Source organism: Pogonomyrmex barbatus, unplaced genomic scaffold, assembly GCF_055798465.1.
Source record: "Pogonomyrmex barbatus isolate J1 unplaced genomic scaffold, ASM5579846v1 scaffold1, whole genome shotgun sequence".
NCBI classification, from domain to species: domain Eukaryota; kingdom Metazoa; phylum Arthropoda; class Insecta; order Hymenoptera; family Formicidae; genus Pogonomyrmex; species Pogonomyrmex barbatus.
This window is the reverse complement of record NW_028297098.1, coordinates 24,879,356-24,897,178: the sequence shown is the minus strand read 5'-3', so window position 1 is coordinate 24,897,178 and position 17,823 is coordinate 24,879,356. Positions and strand designations below refer to the sequence as shown.

General features: G+C 43.2%; 1 protein-coding gene across 7 annotated transcripts in view; it reads right to left on the bottom strand.

The window, feature by feature from the left end:
* lilli (AF4/FMR2 family member lilliputian) overlaps positions 1–17,823 on the bottom strand; it is a 211,105-nt gene that overhangs the window by 51,804 nt on the left and 141,478 nt on the right. For all 7 annotated transcript variants that reach the window (XM_011631836.3, XM_011631838.3, XM_089085321.1 and 4 more), the window contains exons 5-6: positions 15,245–15,340; positions 11,110–11,146 (exon numbers count right to left, since the gene is read on the bottom strand). In XM_011631836.3, coding sequence (XP_011630138.2) covers positions 11,110–11,146; positions 15,245–15,340 — 133 coding nt within the window. The remainder of the gene's footprint in view (positions 1–11,109; positions 11,147–15,244; positions 15,341–17,823) is intronic.

Here is a 17,823-nt window from a genome sequence, read left to right as displayed (position 1 = left end):
GAAAGAGAGACTCCGCCGAGACTTTGGACGTCTATCTCCAATCTTCACCGGCGATGATGATTAAAATATGCAATATTGCCGTCGAATGCCTTGTAATTATCGCGCTATAAATATCGCGCACGCGGTCAGATATAAAGTATATTCAAACGCAAGCATTCTATGCGGCATGTGCACGTACGACGATGGCTCCCCCCCCCCCCGTCCTGCCATTCTCGCGCTCGTCGCGGTAAACATGTGGATGCAACGTTTATTTATAGCACGCGCGATATTTTCCACGCCGTCTTCCGGTCGTATTTATATCCGTCGGTTAGCGGCCGGGACGGGACGGCTAATTAATGACAGAATTGTGATATTAAGCGCTCGCCGGTCAGCAAAGGCAACTACGGGAGAGCACGGGGATCGTCGGGACGCGGCGGACGTTATTATGGGATACGGGGTTGTGCAAGACGAGCAGCGCGAGTAGCGTCGCGAGGTGTTGCTCAACCACATTTCCATGCGTGCCGTATTTCTCGGGCTAATGATTATGTGTCGGCGATTTTTCGAAGAGCGATATATCGCACACAAGTTTCTGGAACTAGCCGTAATGGCCTACCGCTCGTAGTAAGTAATAGGCACACGCGGTACCGTGCAAAAAAGTTAGATAAATCATATAAAATAAATTTCTAACCACTAACCAGACTACATTTTCTATAAATAAAATGGCGACTGACAGGCACTTAAGGCTTTTTATGACTGTATCGCATTATACAAGCGGTATCTGTGTGTATCTAACGTTATCGTCGCTGATACGTCGTTATTTTCGATGAGATTACACGCATCATTCCGAGGCGCGCGAGCGAGGGGCGAAAACCGGCGCGAATTGCCTGGCGTTCAGCGCGTTAAATATAACTTCCGCGCGAAGTGACGCACCGTGCGCTCGCAATTCATTAGGAGAGCCCAACGGCGCCGATCGTCTGGCATACGCGCGGAATAAATGAAAATTTAAATTCGTCTGGTTATAATACCCCGCCCGTGGCACGACACGTTCCTCGCGCAGGATAAATAAATAGCGGCGATCTTCCGGCCCCTAGATCGCCTAGGTTACGATTACGTAATCAAATCGTAAGTACACCCGGTTTTCCGGATTGATTGCCAAGGACATCTGATAAAGTACCACTCGAAGCGTGTTAAATCCAATCCAAACGTAAGTAAGTCTCCATCTCTTATCTCGAACTGAAAAAAAAGGCTTAAAAACGAAACCTCGAGACGTGGAAAGTTTAAAAATAAATTAGAGAATAATTGAAAATAAGAAGAGAGAAGGTAGAAACAAATCAGCTTCCGATCAAATAGATGACGATGCGCGAATATATAACGCGGAATAAATAATTCGCGATGAGGAAAGCGCCCGCATTGAAAAAGCGGAAGAAATATACGATACGCCGTGCGTTTGAGGTTTAATAACAAACCGCAGGACGCAGTTTATCGGCATACTTACGTCAATACATTCTAGTAGACTGGCCGTCTGTAAAACCGTCTCTTCCACCGCGCGCAATTTTATACTATTATTTTCCGAACGCCCGTAATGATTTTGCCGCACGTTTACGCATCGCGTAAGTTGATGGAAAGTTTGGATAAAAATATCAAACTCTTTCTCTCTCTCTCCCTCTCTCTCTCTTTTTAATGCAGGCTGATCGGAGAGAAACCGCCGCCGACGCCGCCGCGTGGCGCGCTTTAATTTGCAGGAATTGAACGATCTCCCGTGGAAGACCGCTTATCAGTGTAATGCCGTTAAAGGGAGTTTCCACGTGTAATATTAAATAGCCTTCACATGGTTAGATTGCGATCGCTCAGCACGGCGCGACACGCTGCACCGCGCCACGCCACGCCACGCCACGCCGCGCCGACCAGGCCCCCAAGATCGTCTACGAGCACGCGAGCAAAACGTCAAATATTACACGCGAGCGACCCTAGAAACTTCCTCTCGACTATTCTACAGTCATAAAAAAAGTCATAAGTAAATCATCCATTCATATTATGAATCGATATAGTTCGATACGGCCGATATGAAAAACCTATATGTTCACCGCATGCATAAAAGCTGAATGTTACGTAATTTTTTATTCTTAGACTTAAAAGATTAAAAAAAAAAACCCTTTACGATTTAATTACAAGTATTGAAGTATTAAAAGTATTAAGCATTAAATTAAATTAAATTTCATAAAAGCCTCGGGAAATACGTAAAACATATCAATTATTTAAGTGCAGCGACTGTGTTATTTACCGCGTCGTAGTTTCTCTATCGGAATAAAAGTAATTTAATATATTGGATTAAAATGACGCGTAGAAGTTTATATCGCTCCGAGCGAGAAAATCTGATTAGATATTATCAATTCATGAGCGGCGTTCCGCTTTGGGATAACCAAATTGTCCCATGGTCACATGGAACGCTTTATCGTCGCGACATTTACCGTCGGATCTGACGAGCAATCTACTAAATAAATAATAATTGTGTGGTCTCAACGGACTGACCCATATTCCATAACATTTTCTTATCTCTCCCGGTTACGACAGTCTCGACGAGGAGGCTCCGCGAGCCATGAAACTATAGATTATGATGACACCACGTGTGAACGTCAGATGATCGGATATAGATATATCTATCTGCTGCTTTTAATCACTGTCATCAATCCTCGAGAGTTAATTTTCTTTCGTGAAATTTCTAACATTCGGGAGCCAATCTTGACGAGATTGCGGGAGAAAGTTCATTCGATTGAAATCGATACGGCGAGGCGATGTATTATGATAAAATTAGCTATTTTGAAGTTTATCTGATAATACAAGCCTCTCTGCCAGGTTCTGTTGTTTCAGAATGATAAGAGATTTCCTACGTAATTTTGTGCGCTGAACAGAAATTTAGCTGCAGAAATGTCAGATTTTTAAAGCCGAAAAAAATAACGATTTTGGCTTCGTTCATAAAAATATTACAGGGAAAGTAAATTATTTCCAATATTTTAATCAATAATCTCATATGGTACTATCCTTTCTCTTCAAAATCAATTTTTATTTGCAATTCTTTTTGCGATTTTTTTTTTGTCGAGATATACCAGTCATGAAGTTACCAACATTTGACACAAAATTACGTAAGAAATCACTTATAATTTTTACCTACAATTTTGATCATCCTTAATTTCGCAGATCCGTGTGTAATCATTGATTGATCCGATAACAGAAATTATTTACAGTTTATTTACAACCGTATCGAATACCTTTAGATTAACAACGATACATACATATAAAATGGAGACTAATGATTGATTCACAGCCGTAATTCAATTTCGAGAACGTGACACAGCTCCTTCAACCACTTGTCTCTTTAGCTGTCGCCTCGTGCACGTTTCATCTCGAACTCCGTCGCGAACTGCAACGAAATCTAATTTCGAAGCGGCGATTTCGACGAACCGCGCGTGGACGGTGTCATTTCCCGCCGTAGTTCCGGTCCGACGAAGAATACACCGCGCGGCCCCCGTCATACGTTTTCCAGCCGCATTTTTCCCCCGGTCGGTCAATCAAAAGTTTTTCCACCCGGAAATTCGAATCGCGTCGCTGCGAGCTATTCAAAATATTGATTCAAACGACGCGCCACGCGTCGGTGTCGTCTCGTCTCGTCTCGGTCGGCGGGCGGAATTTCGCGACGTTTTCTTCACCTCGTCGAAAGAGGAAGAAAACAACGGTCCGCGATCCGGTCGGTTAAGACCAGTTGAAACGGAACGGTAACGAGCTACGCGAGATCGGAGATACCGCCTGACACGAAACCGCAGTAGATTCTCCGTCGTGTGGGTCAGCGCCGTCTAACGATATTTCAAAGTCGCCGGCGGTTGATGGATGATATTAGCTTGTCACGTAATGAATTAAAGCCACTCGCGAGCGAGTCGAGGCTCCGAGGCAAAATAAAAAAAAAATAAAAAAAAAAAGTAGGTGTAGATTGCGCAAGAAGGGAAATGCGAATGCTATCGGAACTTTTTTCCCATCGTGGTCTTCTATCATTCTACACTCGCGAGCGCGTTACATCATACGACGGGACACGGGAAAAAACCCCGTAATAAAAGAATTACACGACGCGACACGTTCCCCCTATCTCATTACAAATAAAATCTTGTTGGACATCTTCCATCCTCTCGGCGTCCCAATTCCGCGTTTGTCTCAGGCCGCTCCGCTCTCTGCTTGGTTGGGGCGAGACCGAAGTCTGAGACGATTGAATATTAAGCGGGCGCAGTCTCTCCAGCTCGCTCCACGGCGAAGTTAACGCAAGGGGACTTCCTCCGAACTAGAAAACGAGGCTGATGGAGGGAACGAGGAGGGGGAGGGAAACGTCGGTCAGCGAAGGATAAGCCGGGGCAGCTCGGCTGGAAGAGGTGACGGAAACGCTCGAGAGAAGTTCGAGATCGCGGTCGAGGCGATTGCAACGGGGAGGGCGGGGGAGGAGGCCGGGCGAGATGGTTGGAGATGGGACGCCGACGGCGATTTCAATAATTAATGTCACGGGAATTGCACCGCGGTGGTGACGGTGGTGGCGGAGTTACTGCCGCAAGCCTGAAATTCCCCGTGTCGCGGTAGCCATCGCGAGACGACGCGGCGCGACGCGTCTCTCTCTCTCTCTCTCTCTCTCTCTCTCTCTCTCTCTCTCTCTCTCGTCCGTTGGATAATTATTACGATTATCCGGCGGACAAGTCTATAAAGAGCAAACTCGTCTGGCACTCGAAGCGGAACCGACCTCCAAGATAGTGCTTCTCTCGAGAGTGCACGTAAATGCACCTTCAATGCCCGAATTAATCGACAAATAAGCACTTGTCCTTATACCAACAACGTAATCTAAAAACAATCACTTGTATTATTTTAGAAAAATATCGAGTATAATTTGTCATTTGGAATTATTTAAACATTTATACAGAGGATATATCAAATTTATACGGTGAAATCACGAAGAGTCAATAATAATTTTGTGTGAATATAATTTGTGTGGATATCGAAAAATTAACGTTATCACATTTAATAATACGACTTACTGTATTAAAATATGAATAATGAGAGATAGCGGCATTATTAATATCATCTGACACTTAAATACTACCATCAAGCTCTGCTCTAGACAATCTATAATTCACATTGGAATTGAAGATAGAATTATTTTCATAATTATGCTCTGATGTATCTGTGTGCATTCTATTTTCTTAACTGTTATTTCTTTATATGTTTGCCTTTTACGGAGCACAGAATATTATAAATAAAATGCTCTCATAATTTAATAGATCGTCTAAAGCAGACTTTATATTATCCACACTCGAGTGATAATTTCGAATCGCAACTGAATAATAACCTCATAACCATCCATTCTAGCGAGTGGCGGCGATAAATTCGGGACATACGCCAACGAAGACGGAAATAGCAGAAATTTTATACACGCGTCTCTCTCTCTCTCTCTCTCTCTCTCTCTCTCTGTATCCGCGTGTCTCTCGATATATCTATCCAAAACATTTTCACCATCCGTTAACCGATCCGTGACCACGAAAGTGCGCTCGTCTTCGGAGAGGGAAATGATTGCCGCTCGAAAATAGGCGAACACTCGTCGTCCTCTCTCGCCCGATAAAAATTCAGAAAAACCGAAATTCCGCGCGTACAGTTCGGTTTTGCTGATTACAGCCGTGTCGTCCCGTGTAGGTTCGCGAGGCGAGCGAGAGCCGGCGTGGCGCGGCGTGGCGCGGCGTGGCGTGGCGCGGCCTGGCGTGGCGCGATGGCGATAGACGGCGGCGGTTCAACCGGGAGATGCCAGTGCAAGCTGGTTGGTTTCCATGGAAACCAACCAACCTCCTCATCTCGTCGCCTTCGCTCATCCTACTCGACGTATCGCGGACGGCGGAAGCGGGAGGGTGAGGCAGAATGAGCCGAGAGAGAGAGCGGAGGGTGGTGAGGGTGGTGGTGGCGGTGGCGGCGGCGCGGGAAACCAGGAAGTGAAAAAGACAGAGACGCGAGAAAGAGGATGAGTTCGCGAAGGGCGAAAGAGAATCTTGCGAATGAAAGTGCAAAGGGAGATGCGTTTAAGGACAGTGAGAAATGCGAAAAAGAGAAAGAGAAAGAGAAAGAAATGGCATGTGACTGAAAAGAAAGTAATATTGGAAGAAAAGATGACAGAAACAGGGGAAGATGATCTTTGTGAAGGAACGTACTAGGGAATGATTCATGAAGATCGAGAGCAATTTATTAAGAACGAAAGGTCTCTTGTATGCACACGGGAACCGGAAACCGAAGCTTCTCACTGGGTCGCATAAGCATTCGACCTCAAACCAAACCGACATTGATCGACATCCATTCCTGAATTCCGCGATGACTCCGCAAAGCACGTAGTAATTCATCGTAATCCCGTTTCGCCCATTTCGCGCGTACTCGTCGAGAAAACGCGATCATTCACAGACGTTTGTCAAAATGACGTTTTATCGGATACTTTTACGACTCACACACTTGTTGTCGCAATGGATTTCCATTTCGGATCGTATCTCAAACTTCCCCAAAAATATTAAAATTTTATATTATCTTTTTCGCAAGGATCTGGAAATCCAAAGTAAAGAAGGAATCTTGTGATACCCCATGAATGAGAAACTCGGATGACGTAAAAAATCATGAGTCGTTGGGAAAGAAAGGCGCTTAGCCATTTCTCATTTTTAAATCAAGCGAAATTCGTAATAAACGACACATATTTCTCGATTAATACTCTGCCATTTAGAGAATTCTAAAGAGAGGCAAGGCAACCCTCATATTTCATTTAACCTTTTCGGATTTAGGTCAATATAAAATTCAGGCCTCTAAATATTTCAGATCCCCGATATGAAACTTTACTGTCCACGTTCGCGTTCGCGGATATCGCCGGGAAATTCCCTGCAGAAAAGAAAACTTGACGCGACGATTGCCGTTGATTGTCGAGTTGTTTGATCGCTGGGGTGAATAAGGGATGAACGATTCGGCACCGCCGTTCATCCCTCGTTCAACCCCGCCGGCGTCTATGGCCTGAGGTTCGTCAAAGGTCGTCGGTCACGCGATCGCGCCTTCGCTCATTAACACCGACGTGACGACCGACACCACCCTCGGCGGTGGGGAAGGAGAATATGGGTTTAGTTCGCGTGGGCACGCGTGCGCAGGTAGGCGAGAGCATCGTGCATCGTGGGCGTGGGCGTGGGTATCGCACGCGTGTCGGGATTCCGGTGTTTAACATGTTTCCCTCCTCTCTCTCTCTCTTAATCAGCCCGACACGACCTCGACTCCTTTGCCTTCCGCTTAATCAAGGAACGATTCCCGCTTCGCGGAATTAAATCCTCCACGTAACACGTCTTCTTATTTATCAAGGGAACATCGAGACTTTTTTTTCCGCGAAGCGTGCTTGAATGTGCAACCCTCGGTGAATTACCCGGAGAGTTCCGCGATAAACTAGTTTCAAGATTTTTATTGATAACAAAAGGACCGAACACAGAATCCTAATAAGAGCCCAGAGTAAAAAACAATTTTTGTGTAAATTCTAAATTTAGAACAAAGGTCTCTCAAGTAAAACAAAGATAAAACGAGTGTAAGACTTTTAGTCGGGCGAAAATCAAATTTAATAAATCCAAATGACGAGGAGAACTCCAGCTGCAAACGGAAATCAATCTCAAATCGATCAAAGACGATCCGTCAATCGAAAATTAAAGTCTATTTCGCGTGTAATAAAATCGTAGGCTGTTTTTTTCGACATAACGTTGCGCAATCCGCGTTGCGTTGCGTAACGTATAATATTGTATTCACCGGGCTCGCTCGCAGATCACGATATTACAACGGTTTGGTATTATGTGCCGGCGATGTTACACGTGCGCGCCTGCGTGGCTCAATAATGTCGCGCGGTCCTCATTAATTTGCTCAATGGAGCGTCGAGGTACAGGCCGGATCGAAACTCGCTGCGAGTCGACACACAGCGAGTTCAAATGCGAAAGTTCAACTTCGGAGGTTCGCAGTCGCGGGTAAAATCCGACGGTTCTCTCCCTTTCGCGTCCCCGCGAAATTTATACAATGCTACTTTCGACATCGACGTCGATTTCCCGTTTCCTCGTTACACCTCGTCGTTGCATTCGGTGACGTAACGGGGATGAGGAATGGGCGAAGAGATAATACAAGGCCACCCACGACTTTTTCCTCCCGAGTAACACGTACCTCGCGAACTCGGAATCGCGAATTTTCGGAGAATACGATATTTTCCGATCGCGAGCAGACCGGGAGAAACTTCCACGAGTGGATTCTCTTCGGCGGATCCTGTTGCAGTTCGTGGAAGATATACCGGACCTCGTTAACGGAGAGCTGTCGACCTACGTGATTCCAGAGATAAATAAATTGATAAGTCGTAACCGCAGTATATACGACGTCGTTCCGTGAAATTCCGATGAAGAAACGTGGGCGCTCCGTTCGGATATTCTTGCCCTTTGCAGAAGATCTGCATTCCGCGGTAATTTTAAGCTCCCGCCAGGAACGCTAAATCTTACGAGAAATGTCATTCATTTAATGCAATCGTGCATAAGATACCTCACGTAAACCGCAACTGTATATGCATAATTAATATGAGGTAATTATAACATCGTTACTTGTAAAAAGGTCTAACTTTCTATAAACTACTTGTTATTCAGGCTATTCAAATCGATAATTTTTATCAACTGACTTTAACAAATTTATTATATGAGGAGCTATTAATTTCTCTTATATAATGATTAGTATGAACACATAATTTTCTTATCGTTATTATAATTTTTACTATACTATTATCTACATGAATATTTGTACACTGCTGATTTTAACATTTAATATTAATTAATAATTTTTAATATTTCCTGTTAAAGAAAAATAAAGCAGTAAAGATTTAAAACAATTCTGTGAAAAATATCCATTTAATCTCTATTCATCTCCGGTCCGGTTTTCAAGGATCAATTAATCGCTTCTTTGACTCGCTGAGTCACGTCATTTTCACACAATGCAATCATGTAAAGAGCGCGAAATAGGCTTATCGCGGGGGACTAGTTCAAATTTACCCAACGAGAAGCAAATTCGTTCCGCCCGATCGTTGACGAGGGGCGGCTGTAACCCCGATAATAGTCGTTGTAAAGTGGCCACTGTATTCGAGCATTGGGCAGGAAACGGTGGGGGGGGGGGGGAGAAATGGTTAATTCATGAAACAGTAACCCTTTCCGCCTTCCACGTTCGTTTAGAAATGCCGGAATATCGCCGAAATCCGCAGATCTTTCACAGAGATCTACGTACTCGTTAAACGAAGCGAAGACGTAGATCTCCGCGAAGATCCGACTCTCTTGTAAATTAACCGCGTGACGCAAAAATCGATTTTTGCGCGTTAAATAATTTGGCCGCTCAAACCGGTTTTACTATTATTATTATTTATTGTAATGAATGCAATCTCTCGATGGAGTCTGTAATTAATTCCTGCATAAACAGGCCGCTCATTTAACGAAACATCATGTTAATAAATCATGACATTAACGTTAATATTAATGCTATGGTATTAAACGCAGATTGCTAATTTATTTTTAATAGTAACGACCCCCTCTTGGGGGGTCTCTATGCATCGGGAGGAGAATGTTGAATTTAAAGTATACATGAAAGTGTGCTACAGCTCTGAAAAGCTTCCGGTACCGCGGCATTCGGCGAGGAGATGTCAAATATTTAAATGCATCCAATGCGAATATTATGCTTTCGAGCCGTCGCACAACAAACGCAAGGATAAGTTTTTCCTCTCGCAGGGCAATCGCGTTTACGCAAAAAAAAAAATCACTTCTTACAAATCGTCGCGACAAATACTGATGTTTAAGCCGGAATGCATCTCTTTGTTCGGAAAAATAAAAAATTGCGAGTTCGCTTTCATCTATTTTCGCGCGGTGAGATCATTTCGATTATTTCCAAGTTTTTGCCGTAGAATAAATATATAAATTAAAGATCCAGCAGCGGGCGTATCGATAGTGATATAAACGTTACAAGGAACTGATAACGAGATTAAACTAGAAACGAGCGGCTTCGCGCGAAGCCGGCCTGCGTATTCGCGATAAATAATGAGTCACGAGGTACGAGTCGAGCGAATAAATAACGCGTATTTCGCGCGCTTAAGCGGCTAAATGAACGAATGCCAGAGGTCGGATAGTTGATTCATGAAATCGCGCCCGCAAAATCGACGATCGTCGGGAGTTTTGCGCGGAATCCACAGGTTTTACATTCGGCGGCGCATTTCCGCCGCGAAAATATACTCGATCTGTTTTTTTATTTTTTTTTTTTTTTTTTTTTTTTTAATGAAAACATGTTAAGCGGATATAATATATATGTGTGTGTGTGTGTGGGGGGGGGGGGGGATGTAAAAACCTGTCGCATCGATCCGTGAATTTCGCATCGATACTGCACGCGCGAATTACAGACGCGCCGATTAATATCCATTCGACCGGCCGCGTGACTTTAAAATATCGTTTCGGACGATGCACGCGGCGTCGCGTTTTTTAATCGTCGACGAATGCGGCGGACAGTTTCCGGAAATTATGTCCGCCGGTGATCCTGTATTCCGCGTTCTGGCACACCCAGTGTTTTATCGTGAAAAATTGCGGTAAACGCCGGTTTTGCCTGGGCTGGCGGGAGGAAGGGAGGGAGGAAGAGAGGCCCGAAAGGTGACGGTAGTCCGTTCAACGCTGACGTTAATAAAACTTCAACTTGAAACGTGAAAACGCAGCGTGCACGACGAGGATGCTCCGCACCCGCGTCCAAGTTGTTTAAAAACATAATATAATAATCATTAAATATTTCTCCCATACGTAACGAGTAATTTCGTATAAAAATAAGTGCGCGCGCGCGCGCGCGCGCGCGAGAAAATGCGTACCAATTACGCGAATGCAAGTGACTCGTTACACGCTTACATAATGCGCAAAAGCGATTATCCTTTTTCTTTTTCGGTACGATACACCGCGGTGGAATTGCAATCGAGAAAAACTTATCAACGCGTGAATGCAATAACGCTCTTGAACCTTGTCGAATGACATGCATAACATAAAAAATACAAGAAAGTTTTCAAGTACTTACGAGGCTTCGCAGGCTCTGGCGCCGTGACTTCCGTCAACTGCAAAGAAAAATGCAAAATTTCTTTATTCGAAAGAATTAACCTTCACGATCGTATCGTTTCCTGCCGAAAAAGACCGATCACATCTGATAAGCCGGGGTTGGTCTCTTTTTGACAGAATTTAATTTACTGTTCTTAGAAACTATAACACGTCAAACGGGGGGGGGGGGTACACAGCTACTGAGAATTATACTCGCAGCAACAAAATGGCAAATAACTCTGGCATAGTTTACACATAGTTTGTCAAATAACGTTGGTAAGGATTTAACGTTGCAAAAGGGGATGAAGGAGGAGGAAGTTTCGTGAAAACAACAGCGGGAAATTAAATGGATCTGGGAAAATTTGTAAAGGGAACCGCGAGAGTGTACTTTGTCTCCTCGCTTCTCGTTTCCGCATCGAGTAATTTACAACGCGTCCCTGCGTTTCCCTTGATACCCGGGGACCACCCTTCTTTCTCTCTCTCTCTCTCTTTCTCTCTCTCTCTTCCCCCCGCGCATAATAGAAATTTATCGCGCGGTTTGGCGGCCCTTTACGTGCATTCTTGTAATCGCGAATGAAATAACATCTCAGTCTCGCCGTTATCCCCGCGAAACTTCACGCGGAATAATCGACTTGCGTCCGCGCGTAAACCAGGTGTCTCTTTCGCGTAATAAAATAAATACTGTGAAAAAAAAAACTCGGATTAACGACAGCGACCTTTATTACCGGTCACATTATCATGATATCGTCGCTGTAATTAGATGGCAATCGCGCCTAATCTGAATTGCACGGGGATCACTTCATCAATTTAAACAACAATAATTATTACCATTATGCCGTATTACGCGGGATAGAGAGCGTGCGACGAGGGGAATCAGAAGTGGAGAGGCATAAATTTCCATTTCCGCGAGAGGCGCATGCAACGCGAGCGCCGGAATTACGAGACGCACGCACCTGCTTAAGTTATCCCCCCGCTAAATGGTAATTATTATACCGTCTACGAAAAGTTGGTATTATGCTATACCGCGATATAGCGATTCCTTTCATCTGCGAGAATGGCGCGGCCGCACCGGATTCCACCGGGCGCTACGCAATTTCGCAAACGCGCCCGCGCTATTTCATTCCTGGTAAGTCCGCGAGTAATTCACGCGACGTTTGAGCGGAGAAAACGCCGGCAGCGATTTTGCATTCGGCCGTTATTACAATTTACTCGCGCATACAAAAAGGATCCCCGAGCGGGAAGGTACGTATATACACGTATATATACATACATACATACATATGTATGTACATATAGATGTGTGTGTGTGTGTGTGTGTGTGTGTGTGTGTGTGTGTGTGTGTGTGTGTATACGGCGATCTGAATTAATCCACTTTTACGAGGCCGATTTCGCTCGGTCTCGTCTCTCCGTCTCCTTTCTCTCCTCTTTTATCGCCCGCACTTTTTTCCCCAGCTCTTTACCGAATCTCCGCAGTCTCGTCGGCGGGGGAGAGAAGAGAAGAGGAAACGAATTTATAATACGCAATGCAGTCTCCTGCAGCGTGTCGGGTTGCAAATATCATACAAAGTCCTACCAGACGTTATAAATCGATTGCGGTGTGTGATAAACGGTGAGTGAAGTCGGTGAAAGTTCGGTAAAAATTTCCAGAAGTACGACCGATTGATAAATACCGCGCATAAATTAAAAACCAATCTGATGGAAAATCTCTTAATTTTTACACGGTTGATAAATCGCAACTACATTTATTTCCTTTTCTCATCTTTTTCTTTCCTATCTTTTGTCTCTTTTTCTTATGCCGGTGTTATTTAATATTCATTAAATATGTAATGTATATAACTTTAAATCATTAAAAATATCTTGTCTTCTATGTACTAATTTTTATAAATAAACTTGTTTCAGAGAATTATTTCATGGTTTGTTTTTATTTAATTCACGATCTCGTTGTATGTTGAGAGAGTAAAAGATACAACATCGAATCAAGTTTAATCTAACATTGCAATACCGTCTGCGTTTAATTGTGTGAACATACATAATTTACATTTGATATTAAAATAAATAAAAAAAAATTATTTTTCGAGAGAATTCCAATTTTCTTTTTCATTTATGAAAAATAAATTCAGAATCGTTTCTTTCATAAATCTACCAGATCATTGCGCACACAAAATGCAGATTAAATTTTCATATCCAAAAAAAAAAATAAGTGCTCAACTATACCTATCAATGTTATCGCGATAAGATTTTTCATCAAAGAACACGAGGCTGAGGACCGAGGAATGGACGGACGGATTAGCGTAGGCCGCAGTTTTATTTACAAAGTAACACCGTTTTTCGCGGCGCGGTCAAGCGACGAGGTTTTTATGTCGGATGAGTGTCACCGCAAAAAAGACGCCGCTGCGAAGAAGAACGTACCCCGAATTAAACCGGCGCTCTTTACGAAAGCTCCTCTCTCTTTCACCGACCGGCGTCGGTCGACTCTCCGACCACGTCCCCTCCCCCCTCCCCGCCCTCCTTCGTCGTCGCGTTATGGCCGCTCTGCAGCTTTTGAGAGCAGCAAACGCTTGATACGTTGCCAAGTAGCACGGGACCTAGCTCGAATTAATGCGATCCGAGACATTTCCCATCCGGCCGACATTATTGCTCCAGAATTACTCGCCCGTAGGTATCAAATGTTCCGTCTATCGAAACGGTGTTTCGACAACGGGGGTCGAGTGCGAATTCCAATCGATTAAACGTTCGATTGAATCGGCTAAATATTTTCACCACGAACGATAGAGTCAATAAATTTCATCTTTGAAAAATAACGATCGCGTCGTTAGAAGTTTAAGTTGTATTTGTAATTGTAATTGTAAAGTAGGAAATACATTAACAAGTAATTAAATCTAACGCTGACTTTCTGACGAAAGAATCACTCGACGAGATGATAGTGTGCACGAAAAAAAAAAATCAAAACTATACATATTTTCCTATATAAGCAAGAATATTGTAATCTTTTCAAAAGAAAAAACTATCAGTATTGAGTTGAGCTAAAGAAGTATTTGCGTCAATAGAAATTCAATCGAATAAAGACTAAAATTTTTACTAATCGCAAGAGGATTATAATATTCTTGCTTACATAAGAGAACATTTGTCTTGATTTTAATTCTTTTTCTGTGCACGCGTGTATTTTACTCGCGTACGATTATCGCGCGAGTCTATCTCGACGCGTTATCGTCGCGATTTAACGCGAGATTAGCGTTCGCGCCGGCGTGACTCGTAAAATGCTAATTCTCGCAAATAAGACGTTACGCGCCTCTCTCGCCTCGTCTCATCCACAACAAAACCCGCCGCCTTGACGCGGACACACGTGCGCGCGCGCAGAATGCGCGTGTACATCGGTGCACAAAGCGACATTTGACATCGTGCCAAGTGGCACGAGCGATCCGAAACGTTATCGCGATCGATATCACGCTTGCGAGTTATCACACTCGCGCGCGCGCGCGCGAGAGAAAGAGAGAGAGAGAGAGAGAGAGAGAGGGGGGGGGGGAGCGCGAAGTCAATCTTGCTCGTTTTGCATCGTCCCTCTTGCTTTTCGCAAAAATATGCGCGCTTTCGACAACGAAGTTCACGTTCACGCTATTCCGATTGAAATGTTACCGTGATATTTACATCACAAGCATGCTTGGCTCATTTTCAATTACAAACGTATTTTCGTTGGCCCGTCATTACATTGACGTCATTACAAGGATCACAATCGTTACAATCATTGTGAAAATATCTTCGACACTTAAATTCCAATATTCACGAGCCGTAAATTCTAATTCTCGCAAAAAAATAAAAGTTTCACTTCAACATTAAATAAAAGATTTTATAGCTCTTGCCTTTTTTTTTTTCGTTTTGTCGTGCTTCTTTGAATAAAAATTACGAGAAACGCGATAATTGGCATAGAAATAATCTCTTTCGCATCAAATCGGAAAATATCCTCTCTATGAAATAACTGGAAGGATTAAGGCGTCCTTACTGCGAATGCCAAAGCGCTTTTTCAAGCGGAACAGTGATTACTCTCGATTCCCCGTTTGCCATTTTGATCGACGAGATGTAAGAGCTAGTTACGGTGAGTGGGTGGACTTATCGATTCTTACCTTAGCCAGATGGGGGTTGAAGGTGAACTTGGACTCGTGCTCTTTCCGCGGTGTCTGTGCGATCGCCGTCAATGGTGTGAGTGGCACGGTCATCTCCTGAAATAACACAATAAAAAATAATTAGCGAGAGTTCCCCGAGTTACCCGTAATTTTCTGCAAGTTAACAAAGTCAATTTTAGTGAGTTAAACAAATGAATGTGTTAATCTTAAAATACCTAAGACCTATCAAACCTTACATTTACTTTCTTTATGTCTTCGAATCATTTTCTTCGTAAATTTTGAAGAAATTTTAAATACACTCTTCGCTCTTAACGCAATATTCTACCTAAATTAATCAAAATCTTTTCTCTCGGCCGTTTGACTTTTCTTCAAATATTTCTCAAGTAGAAAGAACAGTTTCGCCGGCAAATTGGCCAGGACCTGAAAATAATTTTGTTGAGCCTTCAAAATTATGTATGATGTTCAAGGTATAAAATCAATAATTTTTGTAGTATTATTATTGTGTTTGAGCATCTCACATAATAATTTTAACAATACAACAAAATTATTTTCAGATTCATTCTACAATTGAGCTACTTAAAAGGCAAAAATACACGAAGAGAAGTAACATTGTATTGTATACGACAGTAATCAATGTGCAAATATTGAGGAAAGAGTGAGAACGCAAGATTCATGAGAACGAATAACGAATCCATTTCTCCAAGTATCTCCTGGAGAGACATGAGAGAAAGAAACGGTCGACAACAATACGTTTGCGTAATAGCGAGCGGTGCAACTGGGACACGATTACGTCAATGTCCACGAGCAGAAGTTCGCCGGACGAATTCCGCAGGAGCGTGTGAGCGTGTACCGCACGCACACACGTCCGAAAGCAACTTTTTGAAATCTAAAGTTAAACTGCAAATGGAGAGACGGCAAATTCTCATTTTCCACTTAATTTAAATTGAATTTGATCGAAATAAAATTGCAGCTGCTCAATTTCATTTCAGCAAAATGCTTAATTCGCGAAACGAAAAAGTATAAAAATAAATGATAACATCAAATCTATTTAAGGAGAAATGGAATAGTAGAAAAAAAGCCAGCGTAAATGTTGACAGTTTCCGACGTCCTATATCGCGACGACGTTGCATGATTTAAAAAGTAAATTAGAAATAAATTTATAAACACATATTTTCGAAATCGCGGAGTGATCCCTCTTTTTACCACTAGCTTTGGAAAATGAAAGAGGAAATGGAAGTGTAAAACGCGATGGAGAAGATTGAACATTTTCAGAGACAATTTAATGTAACATATACATACGCGCGGGGGGGGGGGGCGGGCGCGCGCGCGCGCACGCATGTCACACATGTGCACGCGAGTGCACGATAGCGGGGCTGATCGACACGTCGGCACGAAGTCGCAACTGTCGAACAATGCGCCACGTTACCGAAGCATCGAACGAAACGCATTTCCATCGGGGCGTCGTCGCGGCGCGCAGCCCCGATTCATTGACCCGCCGAGGAGACACCCGTCGACGGGAAACAAAGAGCCGACGAGACAAAAGCTCTCGCGGCGAAGTGCTTACGTTCTTACGTGCGATCGGCGGCGCACTCGACGCCGCCAACGCTCGCGGAAAATAAAGCCTTAAAAGTTGGAGGAGAACCGGTGAAAAAAAAAAAAGAGAAGAGTTGAGACAGATGAATGCAGAGATGCTGCGCGCTCGCTCGCGACGTATTTCCAGATAAATATCTGGCTTATCTTGTCGAGCACGTGAGACATTAATTTCTCCGTAAAATTCATGAAAAATTCTTCTCATATAAAAGTATTCGAGAAAAATTGAATTAATTTTAAATCGTCAATATATACCATTTTTTTGACAACGTGAAACTTCGAATTAATAATTTCGAATTAAGAAAAATCTAAAAGAGTAATGTCGTCACGTGGCTCATCGTCGCCCGCAACTCGAGATGTAAAGATATCAAGAAAATCATATAACATAAACAATAAGTCGTACAAGTTTCTATGAAAATATTTCATACGTAATCTAATAATAAATATATATACCGAGAATATCGGCTCTTCGAATTTAATTTTCCAAGAAACTACTGTCACATAAGTTACGCTTGGTGTTGTAGATTCAGTAACGTCGCGCAAGATGATTAATTCCGCTCGAGGATAGATTCAAGAAGTCTAATGGAGATAAGGTTACTTGAATCTCGATTCGATGGATGCGATGCAATTTGATGCATCACACCGATGAGATATACCGCATGCAGCGGTATGCGCGTTCGTGTTTTAACCCCCTCCCTCCTCCCCTTCTTTTCATAACGTTGTGGCACCTCGATTTTGATTATGTTATTACTACAAATATAAAAAGCGATATAGGTATTCCCTTGAGTCTCCTTCGACCAATGCTCACGGTGATTCAGACGCGAATTTCTTACCGTACAATTTACCGCCGCAGTCAATTTAATGCTTGGCTGCTTGAGGCGTAAAGAAAAGATCCCTCCGATCCGGTCACATCATAAACATTATGTTTCGGATTGTGGAAGAAAACGTGGCACGATAATATCAATATAATGTCGCATTCAAGAGAATGT